Source organism: Cupressus sempervirens, chromosome 6, assembly GCF_028749045.1.
Source record: "Cupressus sempervirens isolate cs-2001-9-10 chromosome 6, ASM2874904v1, whole genome shotgun sequence".
Lineage (NCBI taxonomy): Eukaryota > Viridiplantae > Streptophyta > Pinopsida > Cupressales > Cupressaceae > Cupressus > Cupressus sempervirens.
The window spans coordinates 525,776,192-525,789,663 of record NC_143123.1 but is presented as its reverse complement, the minus strand read 5'-3'; the positions used below and the strand labels follow the sequence as shown (position 1 = coordinate 525,789,663).

Genomic DNA, 13,472 nt, shown 5'->3' with positions numbered 1-13,472 from the left:
TTGTTGATTGTGTTTGTTGAAAGAGATGTTGTGTTGTTTTCTCTTAGTTTTGTAATTCAAAATAGTCTATGAAAATTTATCATTAAGAGATGTAAGGGAAATTTGATGTTTACTTGTTTCAAGCTACAAATAATTTCTATGGCAATAACTTCTGTTATTTATTTTTCATGGCTATTTTTAATAGCATTAAAAAAATTAACCAGATTATTAAAAAAAATCACAACTGAAGATTACAAGTATACCTATCTTAGAACCATTCTTTACTACAAGAACATTTTAGATAAGCACTCAAGGATGAAGATTATCAAATAATCTACATAAATGTCAAGGTCCTAACTTGATTCAACTCTAGATAGGTCAAGAATGTCATTTATAAGTTGAAGAACCAAATCCCCATAGGATATCATGACACCCAGCAAATGTCATTGTTCTAAATCTAATTTGATTGTTGAAAGTATTTCAGCCATTGCAACAACACCAGTTAATGGTGAATGTATCTCATGAGACATGGTTTCTAACATTTGTTTTGCCCTCATGTTTTGCTCTATAGACAAAAATTATACAAAAAACCATTCAATTTTAAACAACAAAGTGTTCAACATCGTTCTTGTATAGCTAATGATACCATATTATAAAGTTGAGACAATAATTAAAAACATTACTTTTCATCCTAAGTATTCTAGATCTTTCGAATTTGAAATAATTTGCCTTTGTAATGCCTACTAGATTCAATTCTCCATCTTTATGCATGGATGTTATTTTAAATGGATTAAGCTACACTAAATAAATCTCACTTATTATAATTGAAATGATAGGCATTAAATAGGAAAATGATGAGCTCTCTAATTCATGGATGGCTAATACCTCAAAAATGCTTTCACAACTTACTATACAAAACTGAATAATCTATAGATCTCTCATGTAGTAGGCATGGTGACCTAATAAAAGTAAAACCTACCTCCCAACTCCATTCCATATATTTACTAGTTATATCTATGGTTTTGTTGAGTTATGTCTCCATAGCATTTCACACTGCTATTTCCTCTTGAAGCTTTGCCAACTTCTCTCTCTTTGCAACCTGCAAAAATTGCCCATACAAAGAACATTTTTTAGTAACTTGGAGAACTATGGCCTAATTTAGCAACTAATTCTTTCTATTGGTTCCAAGTGCCATAAAGTTTTGAAAAGGTAATACTAAAATTTTACTAGCAAAAATTGCTTGAAATTATTGTATCTATACATGCATCTATATTGTTCTTGTGAGTATTGAATGTCCTCTACCAGTACATGATTGTCTATAAGATAATGTGATTATATTCAAATATAAGATTATATCATATATTTCAATCTTAAAATTAATGCTCATTCTACCTGTTACAACAATGAATTTCTCTTGATCTAGCAAGTAATTAATAGCATGACTTACATAAAACTGTAAACAAGCCTAGTTGAGAGATTTGACCAAAACTTGGCACCTCAAAGTAGTTCAAACTCAATTAGTTTGGTAGGTACATGGCATGTTGCAAGAAACTTGTTAGTTCGTAAAAGACCCATCTTATAATTCACATTTCAATCATAATATAGGCTAGATGGTTGTTAGGCATAAAATCATCTCATTAGTTTTAGCTATCTAAAAGTATCTACATTTTCTTTCCAATTCACCATCAGAAACATAAGGAACTACATGAAATAAATGACTTTCCAATTGAGAAATAGGCAAAGGGTGAAATTGAGTAGTGGATTCTCTAATTATCACCATCCTCCCCATACTAACAAATGCTTATAGATAGCATTATTTGAAAGATTATCAGCAAAAAAGAAACCATAATGGTGAACCAATCAGCCCAAGACCTTGCATACAAATTCAAAAGGAAACTAAAACCACTTTTTTATTTTTCTCACAGCAATACTTTTGGCTTTTTCCATTGAACCTAATTCTATAATTGTTATGCTGCTAAGTTACCAGAAAGAAACTTGCAACAGCCTTCTTTCTTACATATCGATCTAGAGTTGTACCATGTATATCAATAATTCCACAATTTTTTATATGTACAAGTAATGGATGGGATTGTGTTGTGTCCAGTTAGATAGAGTTGTATTCATAATACAGGATGCAGATTACCTAGATAGACACAATTGTATGAAGATATTTTTTCCTAAACACACATGTCTCTATATGACATTAACAACTTAACATATTCTAAAGCCTTTATAAAACTCAGTGTCCTAAAAACTTAGCAATTTTGTTGAATGCAAAACTACTAGCAGGTGACATACCTTTGCTCCTTATACCTTACTTAAATTATTTTCTTTTGTTTTTCGAAAAAAGGCTCAAGAGCTCTGTATTAGTTTATGTAGATTTAATAAAAAACTGAGACAAATCATGAAGAAAACAAGTTGGAAAGCTATTCATTAGGCATTTGAACAAAGAGTATATTCTTGAAGAGCAGTATCGGATTTGATTATAAAAGGAACTAAATCTCTGAGCATCTATCCTGAAATATGTGTAGCCAAGAGATTAAAAATATTGAAAATACTAGCATTGTCAACAAATGTCGTTAGTGTGCCTTAATGTAAGTGTTAAAGTGTGTGCTTTCATAAACATTCATGAGAATAGGAAGAGAAAATCAAAATTGACTAAAGATTCATCTTATATTGCAAGTGATTATGGTTTTAAATAAATTTATGAAAAGTTTAATAGAGGAAAGGGTATTATACAATGACCCTTCAAAAATTGAAACTTCATTAATTTTTGTCTTTTTAAATCCTATTACTTATGTTGTCATTGCAGATGTCTGATAAGTTTTAGGTTCCATTGCAGACAATTGACAGGTTTTGAGTTGCCATCGCTAAGTGGTAGAAATCTACAAATTTTCTTATCACATAACATATTTGACAAGGGTTTCATCAAATCGATAAGTAATTTTTTTTTCAAATTGTGTATTTGATGAGCTCTTATTCCAATCAAGTGGAAGCCTACAACCTATGAGCACAATAGTCCCATTAAGACACATGTCTTGCAGATACATCAACCCAATAAAGACACCTGACCTATGGATGTTGTGATCCAATGAAAGTTTGAATTTTGGTGATTGTCAAAACAATGATTCCATTTATGTTAAAACCTTGCTATCATGGAAGATCTTCATGTGCATCCTCATGGTGGTTGATTCTTTAAAGGGCCTCCCTAAGAATATCAAACTTGATATCCCTAATGGTTCATGGATTTAGACTCTACTCTTAATTATTCATATGTGGTTAGTGATGGTGCCAATAGCTATGTTCTATCTAACCAAGCTTGCCCAATAGAAGCTCCCCTACTTGCACAAACATACCAAGTGTTGTTAGAGTAATTAATTAATTAATTAATTATTATTTATTCTATTACTTAAGCTTACTTAGGTTAATGCATTCATTTAATTGTTGTACTAATGAGTTGTTGACAACACGGGAGTTTGTTCCCTTCTAGAATGTTCCACCTTTTTGTGGAAGAATGTTTAGTTGTCAACCTTATCTTCTACCACCTTCCAACTTGTTCTACAAGCTTCCTTGAAGCCTTTATAAGCGGACTCTCTCTCATTATAAATTCATCCATTCACATAGCAATTTCATTTTCTCTATTGTGGAATATTTTCTCTTCCATTTTTTGCTCCAAGCTCTTCCTCCTTCTTAGGTTTCTCTCCAACAAGCAATTTGCATGTAGGTGGTCTTGGCCACTGCGGAGTTGGAATTCATCAACTCCTACATGGTATCAGAGTCTCCCTGCTACTTCTTGTTCGAAGGATTTTTTTAAACCACGATTTGGAGACACAAACCCTAGTTTGTTTGTGGATTTTCCTTCAATCGGGAGGAAGAACATTTTTTCAGTATTTAGAGAAAAAGGAGAGAAGGTTTGACATAATAGATCTGCTATTTTTTGGGCTTTTTTCTTTATTTTTTGGAGGTGCGATGACAGCGATTCAGAAAAAATAACTAGAGAGGTGATTTTCAAAAAGTGATATCTCCCTCATATAGACTCATTTTTTCAAGTAATTTTTTCTTGTTTTGTGGTAGAATTTTGTGATCTACACATTGGTGTAGGTGGTTTGACATCTCTATTCCTAAATTTTTCTGCAACTCGCAATTCTCAATTTTTGCCACTTCAAATGATTAGTATGGGCTAATCTAGACATGTAATTAGGTTCTATTTTTTTTGAAAGTGTATTGTTTTTGTCTACTTTCCAGATCTGCAATTAGATTATAAGTTCTATAGACAAAAATACTTAGATTATAAGTTCTATAGACAAAAATACTACTTTTAGAAATAGGCCCTAAATAGGCTATTGTAATCGCACTAAGTAAAGAGTGCCCAATTTATACATTGTGGGGGGGGAGCATTTTCTTTTCTGTAATTTACACCCTTCTACTTTCGTCTTCTTCTCTCTCAATGGCAAATCCATCTGTGACCTATCTCACACCACACAACTATCACACCTGGAAGGCACAAATGACTAGGCTTCTCATGTCAAGGGGCTTATGGTCATGTCTGGATGAGAATCAACCTATTCTTACATGAGCTTTTGAGGTTCTTCAGCATAGGAATAAAATGGATGAGGCCACGAGATTGATTGCACTGAATATTTCAGACAGTCTATTATTTCACTTAGATGGTTTGACCACTCCACAAGCTTATTGGCTCAAATTTTAGACTTTGTTTGGCACAGTGAATGAGTTATCGGCACTTCAGCTTGATACAGAATTGACTTCTTTGACACCTGATAGCTTTCCCACCATTGAGGACTTCTTAATGAAGTTCAATTCTTTGCGTACACTTTTGTAGGGATGTGGGAAAACCAAGACAGATGATGAGTGTATCTTTTTGATACTCTCAAAGTTGAGGGGACAGTATCAGATCTTCTCTTCTACTTTCTACTCCATTATGGATGCCTTGGGTGATAGACACAGGATGCCTTCATTTGAGATATTTTGTGATCGGTTAACTCGTGAACAGTCCAAGATCAACCAAATGGATTCACTTTCATGTTCACAGTCGCAGGCATTGCTTGCCAAGGATACACAGGAGCAGAAGTCAAAGCAAATATTAGATTCCCCTTCTACTAGTTTATCATCTTCTTCTAAGAAGAAGGAGAAAAAGAAGACTCAAACTCCTACCTGTTCCTATTGTCAGAAAGGATCTCATGATGAGGCACATTGTTTTCAGAAGAGCTTTGATGGCTATGAGAAACAGATTGCAGATTTGCAAGCTCTTCTTCAGAAGAACATTATTTCTTCTCCATCCTCTTCTACCTCACAGGGGTTTGCCTTTCAGTCTTCTTCCACATATTTTCCATCTACATCAGATCTTGGAAAGGGTCGTGCATTACAGGCTTCCATTGCATCTCCTTCACAGGTTCCTTGGATACTAGATTCAGGTGCTTCTCACCATATGACATCTTCTCAAGGTGTCTTCTCTACTCTTGAGGCTTCTCCTATTCCTCATATTCTCATGGGGAATAACACTACCCTACCAGTCTACGGGAAAGGTTCAGTTCACATCTAGGATGGTATATTCAATGATGTATTGTATGTTCCATCTTTGTCTGCCACCCTTCTCTCGATTTCTCAGATTACACACAATGGATTAGGGAAGACAGTTGAGTTCACTACTGATTCAGTCTTCATTCGAGATCATATAACAGGAGTTCTTATTGCTACAGAGACAGTTGATCCTTCCACTCATCTCTACACCTTCTCACACTTTGGTCTACCATCTCCATTGTTGGAGCATGACCCTTCTCTTTCATAGGAGCATCATGTGGTGCAGTCAAGATACTTGAACCTTTCTATTGTTCTTGAGATCCTTGTTTTGACTACCACACCACATCTAGTTGAGGGCTTTTCTCTTCCGCAGGATTCTGCTTCCACTCTACCTGATCCTCTAGCTTCATTCATCAAGCCTCCAGATGCACTTGTTGCGAATACACCTTCCTTGGGGATTCCCTTTCCGGTTCCTCATACATTCTCCTCTGGGCATAAGCTAGCCTTTCCAGTTTCCCCTATCATTCAGGGGTTCCCTTGTTCTACTCCCTTGTTTCTTCCACATTGGAGTTTCATTGGTTTAGGGGCTCCATTATTCTGGGAGGGCTTTGGTGCCTTTTCTATCTCTCATGGGGGGGTGGTTGTACTTATGGTTTTGAGAGAGTCTCTTGAAACATTTCCAGTGAAAGTTGTCCTTGGGGGGTGTTGTTGAGGCCTTCCTTCCTTCCTTCACTTCTTTTTTTTTTTTTCTTAAAGCACGTTTCTTACCTCTTTTTGGGGGAGGGTTTTTCCCATGTGGTTTTCTCTCTTTCCCTATTTACAGAGGTTGCATCTATTTGCATTGTACATGGGTACCTAAAATGGTGTTGTTGTCATTTCCCATTCTACATTTCATCTTAGTTTTGCGAGCTTAAGGCATTCCCCTAAGTTGCACTTAAGGGGGGATGTTAGAGTAAATAATTAATTATTTATTAATTATTTATTCTATTACTTAAGCTCACTTAGGTTAATGTATTCATTTAATTGTTGTACTAATGAGTTGTTGACAACACGAGAGTTTGTTCCCTTCTAGCATGTTCCACCTTTTTGTGAAAGAATGCTTAGTTGTCAACCTTATCTTCTACCACCTTTCAGCTTGTTCTACAAGCTTCCTTGAAGCCTTTATAAGCGGACTCTCTCTCATTGTAAATTCATCCATTCACATAGCAATTTCATTTTCTCTATTGTGAAATATTTTCTCTTTCATCTTTTGCTCCAAGCTCTTCCTCCTTCTTAGGTTTCTCTGCGGCAAGCCATTTGCATGTAGGTGATCTTGGCAACTGCAGAGTTGGAATTCATCAACTCCTACAAGTGCTAGATGCAAGCTCCACCCTTAGCATCACTTTCCAAATCACTGCAATGATGCACTAGAACAACAACCATTGTCGAACCAGACTCTCGAATTTGTGCCAATGGAGTGAGAAAGAAAAGCATATTTATGGAGTCGTGCATAGCAAACAAGTTGTTGCTTCATTCTGCTCCTATAGATCTGATGTCATTGATTTCATTTGGAATTTGGTACTACATTCATCCTTTTATCATTCTTGGAAATGGCTCCCTCATCACTTGTGATAAACAACACAATTGCTAGATGATGGCTCGCCCTTCAGAGCACTTTCTAGGCAACCACAATGATAACCATTGTCGAACCATTCTGCAAATTGTGCCAGTGAAGTTGCCTAGAGACAACTTTGGGAAGCCCTTGCATAGCAATCAGGATGCTTCACGAGCCTCCAATAGAAAGGATGCTAATGTCAATATTTGAAAATTGGAAAATGTGTCTTTCTTGAACATCAGCGCTGATTCTATTGGAGGGTTGCTGGGAGGTTTTGTTATCAAATCTCCCATTAGCCACAATAGGTTCATAACAAATTGCTAGAGCACCAAGCAACCACCTACTGCTACACACCATTAGATCAACTTCAAAATCGTTGAATAGACGTGTTATAGAATGGCAACCGTTGCCAAGCCTCTTCTGAAATTGAGCTTCTCTAAGAAGATGATCTAAGAGAGAGTCCATGGGTAGGCATTCATTGGGGAATTCACCCACTCTATTTTTTTTTTAAAACAACTTAGTTTGGTCAAAATTTTGACCATCTCCTTATGGTTTTCCACCAATAATTGGTCAGAATTTTGACTGATCCTTTGGTCATGACCATGACATCGTGGTTGTGGGTTGGGCCAAAATTGGTCAAAATTTTGACCAACCCTTTAGTCATGTCCATGGCATCCTAGTCGTGGGATGGGCCAGAATTGGTCAAAATTTTGACCAATTCTTGGAAGTTTTCCACCAAGAATTGGTCAAAATTTTGGCCAATTCTTGAAAGTTTTTCACCAAACATTGGTGGAAATTTTGACCATTTCTTGAAAGTTTTCCACCAAGAATCGGTGGAAATTTCAACCCATTCTTGAATGTTTTCAACCAATATTTGGTCAAAATTTCAACTAAAAATGACAAATTAGTGTTAGCAGAGACAAAAACATTTCGACAAATGTATTCGTCGAAATTTCAACCACCCTATAATTTGGTCAAAATTTCAACGAAAAAAATAGCGATGAACTGCTTGGTAAAAATTTCAACCAAAATTCATCAAAAATTGAGTCCAAATTTACTAGTGACCTCTGGACATAGTGCCTATTCCAATTGACTTACCATCTCTCTCTTTAATAATGCAAGTGTTCTAAGTGAATTGCAACTAATAAACCTTGTCCACTAACTGTCCAACACTCAATAAATTATGCTTTAATCCATCAACAAAATAAACGTCATCAGTGTTAGTTTTACCATCAAGAGTAATGGATCCAATTCTTGTTATATGACAGGTTATATTGTTACCAACTCTATATCTCCATCATGATTCCTAAATAAACTTATTCATATTACCTATCACATAATGTGAACACCTATTGTCAATTACCAAATAAAATTTCTTTTCAACTTAGGAAACTAGAGATTTTTCTTCCTTGATAGCCACAAATCCCAATTCATCATCACTTTCACTTTGACCTCTCTCATCAAATTCTTCATCTTCATTTGCATACAAATAATTTCTGGGTTTCCTAGGTCTGAACTTCCCCTTATACTTTTTATCTCTTTTAGGATATTTAGATGCATAATGATCGTATTCATCACAAGTCCAACATTTAAAGATTTTTTTAACATCTTTTTCTCTTCTCACAAGAAGGGTTATACCTTCCTCAATCTTCTTGTCTTCATCAGATCTGCTACTACCAGCAAAATCTCCATGTGTGCTTACACTCTTTGTTAGATTAGGTCGAATGTTAAGGGCACTAAAATTGTTTCCACTCTTCCTAGATCACCAGATTGTCTCAAATCTAGTTATGCAACTTCTAATCTTCCATGCAATGTTTCCTTGGTAAAATCCTTAGTGCAGGGTATCAATAGTTGAATCATCTGAGCTACTTGCTTGAATAGTGGCATCAAACTTTTCAAGATCTTCCATACTACCTCATCTTCTTCTGTGGTTCTACCATGAGACCAAATTCCTGTAACAATTTCTAATATTCTACCAATATAGTTTCTAATAGATTCATCTTCCATCATTTTAGCTCTTTGAAATGCACATATCAAATTATGTAGTCGAATTCTCTTTGCATATGTATCACCTTCAAAATTAGATTCTAATGCTTTCCAAATTACATGAGATGTTTGAAGTGATTTTACCTGACTGTACTCGTTCTTACGAAGGGCTGATAGTAATGCTTCTCTTGCTCTCATGTTACAAATGAATAGATCTCTCTTTGCTTCACTGTATTCATCTTTCACAATGGTCTTCTCATTCTTTTTCAAAATATAGTAACCTAGATCCATACATAATAAATGAGTCTTCATCTTCTCCTTCTGACTATCATAGTTGGCCCCATCAAATTTAGGACTATCCTCTCTTAAAAGATTCATTGTGGATCTCTCAAAGCTTATAAGTTTTACCTTCAAAGACCTAGTGCTCTGATACCAATTGTTGGGGGGTGAATCAATTATCCAACTATAATAAAAAATCACAACAAGATACTCATACACAATAACACCAGATATGTTAACTAGGGAAACCATTGATCATAGAGAAAACCCTGGTGGGGATGGTACCCACAAAATTATGTACTAATATAAATGTTCCTTGTTAGAGGATGGACCTTATTAAGAATTCATGAATACATTCAGTACATATAAGTCTCTGTAAGGAGACTTTGAATCCCTATCAATGGTGGGGATGGTACCCACAAAATTATATACTAATATAAATGTTCCTTGTTAGAGGATGTACCCTATTAGGAGTCTATGGATACATTCAATACATATGAGTCTCTGTAAGGAGACTTTGAATCCCTATTAAGAGATTCCAACCCTGTTAGGAGTTGTGCCAATCCTGTTAGGATCCTGTTAGGAGTTGCAGAAGATAGCTGGGACTACTGGCCAAAAAATTTCAAGGTACAACTTTTGTACATCTTCGACTTATGTGTTGCGCATTGAACCACATCATCAAAACACTGTGTTGAACATGCCAATGAGCGCACATCACTAGACAAACAAAACCTTGTTCGTTACATCTCATAGAAAATGATTTTTTTAAATTGACAATCTGCACTATCCCACTATTCCCAATTTGCTGCTATTCAAAGATGCAGTTCAGATATGACGATTTTTAAAAAAAATTACAAACCACACAAGAAAAAGTATAATTCGTACATTATCCCAACGTTCTCAATTTACTTCTATTCAAGCTACAGATCATGGAAAATGATCTCTGAAAACCTGAGACAGAACATAGAAGAAGAAGCACAATTTGTTCACAATTTGCAATTCCATTTAAAATACAGATGATTATAAACGATTTTTAAATTGTGATACAAATCACACAAGAAAATGCAAAGTTTGTTTACTTCCATTCAAGATACAGATCATGCAAAATGATCTCTATAGATTCACTCATACCATTCAAGAAGAAGCACAATTTAGTACAGCATCCACCATTCACAATCTGCTTCCATTCATAATACAGATCATGTAAAAGGATTTTTCATATTTGATACATACCACACAAGACGCACAAAAAACAAACACAATTATTTTTCCCAAAAACGCCTCTTCTCAATTCGTTATGATATGAGAGATATCATCGAAATTACCTAACAAGAGAGGGCTCAAAAGACAGTAATAGCGGAGGCGCCCTTAACAGCACTAACCACAGCACTGCCCTCCTCCTTCACAGAGGACGCCCTTTCGTCCTTGCAGCTTTGCGCCTTGGGGACGACCACCGTCAAAACACCGTCCTGATAATGCGCCCAAGTTGCGTCAGGGTTAGCGGAGGGAGGTAGCCGGAACCGCCAGGTGTCCAGATCATCAGAGCCGCGCACTGGCTGTTCCTGTACGCCTCTCACAACTACTTTCTTCGCCCCGGGAACGATTCCCACAACCTCCACTTCCACTGTATCCAAGACTGCTACCTGAGAATCCGCTATTACGAACTTGAAGGCCGCCTCCGTCTCCTCGCTTTCAACGGCAGCATCTGCGGCCACAGGAAGTTCCAGAACTTGTGAAAATATGTGAGGCAGTCGCTTCAATTTCTTCAGCCTTGGCTCCACTGCTTCGTCATCCGCCATTAAAGATTTCTTCAAGATCAACGACAGAAAATTTGAAGATTTATTTGAGATCAATGACTGAAAAACCTAAGAATTTCTTTAAGATCAGTCACAGAAACCAGAGGTTTCTTTGAGATCAGTGACAGAAAAACCAAAGATTTCTACAAAATTAGTGACTGAAATATCAAAGATCTTCTTTAAGATCAGTAACTGAAAAATCAAAAATTTCTTTGAAATCAGAGACTGAAAAACCAAAGATTTAGATCAGTGACAGAAAAACCAAAGACTTCTTTGAGATCAGTGACTGCAAAACCAAAGATATCTCAGAATGCAGTAACAAAGCGATTCGATAATTAGATTAAAAAAAAATCGACAAATTTGAAGCAAATACCAAAACCCGAGCGAAATTTAACCAAGATACCAAAACCTTGAGGAAAACTATGAAGATACTCGTGAGCGTTTGGGGTATTTATTAGTGTGACGATTCCCGTCACTTGACGATTATTCGGGAACTTGTCGTCCTACCAGAAGTTTCGGTTCTGTGGAACGGCACTCTGTCGGCTATTTTCGTGGTAATATTTTATTGTACGACAATTTCAGTTGATTTAATTGTGACTTTGCTGTCGTATGAATAAAAATTATTTGTTGAGAGTTTGGCTGCGAAATGGGCCAAGTTAAGGAAAATCCAAAAAGAGTTCAAAGAAGTATTAATAAAATTACATCATCCGGGAAAGGAGAATATGTGTCGTTGGGATCAGGGTAGGAAAGATCTAGAATTGTTTGTTTAGTATTTTGTTATTTAGAAATATCTTTTATTAAGAGTATAAATAAAAATTGTATACATCTTCAAATAGAAATGAAAGCGAAATACTATCAACCATGACTCCAACTTGTGTAGGGGAAGGTCATTCAATTGGATTAATATGGACTAATAAATTTATCGAAGGGTCCAACCCTTCTATAGAGGAGGCAGAACGATTTTTTTTTGTGTAGATAATTATAATTGTGAGATAATCTCTTGTTTAGAAGCTATTGGGGATGATATTACTTTAGAGATATTTCTTAAAATTTGTCGAAGGTATAGATTTCTAGTAATTGAGGATTTTGTGAAGGTGCTATAATTCAAATACTAGACTTCTACCCATGATTAAAGATTAAAGAATGTTAAAGTAAGTACATAAATATTATGGAGAGAAGAAGAATAATTTGTAGCCTTGAAGAATGATTTGAGAAAAGAGGACAAAAATCAGTGAAAAATTGAATGATGCAAAGAAGAAGTATTCTGTTTATGATCAAGAGTTCTATGCAATAGTTCAGGCCTTAAAGAAATGGAGGCACTATTTATTGCCAAAAGAATTTGTTTTGTATACTGATCATCAGGCATTACAGTACCTAAATAGCCTAGGTAAATTGAATCAGAGGCATATGAAGTGGATAGAATTCTTGCAGAGTTATAAATTTGTGTTGAAGCATAGAAGTGGAAAATCTAATAGGGTTGCAGATGCACTAAGTAGGAGATAGTCACTGCTTACAATAATGCAGGTTGAAGTAGTTGGGTTTGATGAATTCAAGAATTTGTACCCTGAGGATCCTGATTTTGCTGAAGCATGGAAAGCTTGTAAAGAGCCTGTTGCTATAGATAGAACCAAGTGGTTAGACTATTTGATTCAGGATGGCATGTTGTTCAAAGGTAGTCAATTGTGCATTCCAAGGAGTTCCATGAGGGAAAATCTGATCAAGGAGAAACACATTGGAGGGATGGCAGGACATTTTGGTCGAGATAAGACCATTGCCATTCTTAGAGAACATTATTTTTGGTCTCAAATTTCACAGGATGTGAAGAAGTTCGTACAAAGTTGCTAGGTTTGTCAAGTTGCCAAGGGGTTTAGTCACAATACTGGTCTATATCAATCGTTGCCTATTCCATCAAGGCCATGGGAGGACATAAGTATGGATTTTGTTCTTGGATTGCCAAGGACACAAAGGGGTAATGACTCAGTATTTGTGGTGGTTGATAGGTTCTCCAAAATGGCACATTTCATTCCATGCCACAAAACTCATGATGTTGTCCATATTGCAGACTTGTTTTTCAAAGAGGTGGTAAGACTACATGGTCTTCCAAGGAGTATAGTTTCTGACAGAGACACTAAATTTGTGGGGTATTTCTGGAGGACATTGTGGAAAAAGTTGAGAACAGACTTGAAATTCAGTTCCACGCATCACCCGCAGACTGATGGCCAAAAAAAAGTGGTAAACAGAAGTCTAAGAAATTTGCTGAGATCTTTAGTTGGGGATAAGCCCAAGGGATGGGATTTGAT

At 35.9% G+C, this 13,472-nt stretch overlaps 1 protein-coding gene across 4 annotated transcripts; it reads right to left on the bottom strand.

The window, feature by feature from the left end:
- Window positions 1-9,634: 9,634 nt before the first annotated feature.
- LOC149553334 (uncharacterized) lies at window positions 9,635-11,825 on the bottom strand. Of its 4 annotated transcripts, none has more exons than XM_089788796.1 (2): window positions 10,702-11,512; window positions 9,635-10,093 (listed from the first exon to the last, which is right to left on the bottom strand). In XM_089788796.1, the coding sequence occupies exon 1, from the start codon at window positions 11,173-11,175 to the stop codon at window positions 10,717-10,719; it is 459 nt and encodes a 152-aa protein (XP_089644922.1). In that variant the 5' UTR covers window positions 11,176-11,512; the 3' UTR covers window positions 9,635-10,093; window positions 10,702-10,716. The 4 variants fall into 4 exon arrangements, with proteins under 4 accessions (XP_089644922.1, XP_089644923.1, XP_089644926.1 ...); XM_089788797.1 differs by having other exon boundaries at window positions 9,635-10,062; XM_089788800.1 differs by lacking the exon at window positions 9,635-10,093 and adding an exon at window positions 11,582-11,825 and having other exon boundaries at window positions 10,429-11,184.
- Between the last annotated feature and the right edge of the window lie 1,647 nt (window positions 11,826-13,472).

Bases quoted from the DNA above. Each gene is read 5' to 3' on its own strand.
- LOC149553334 (XM_089788800.1), bottom strand. From the start codon at position 11,175: ATGGCGGATGACGAAGCAGTGGAGCCAAGGCTGAAGAAATTGAAGCGA.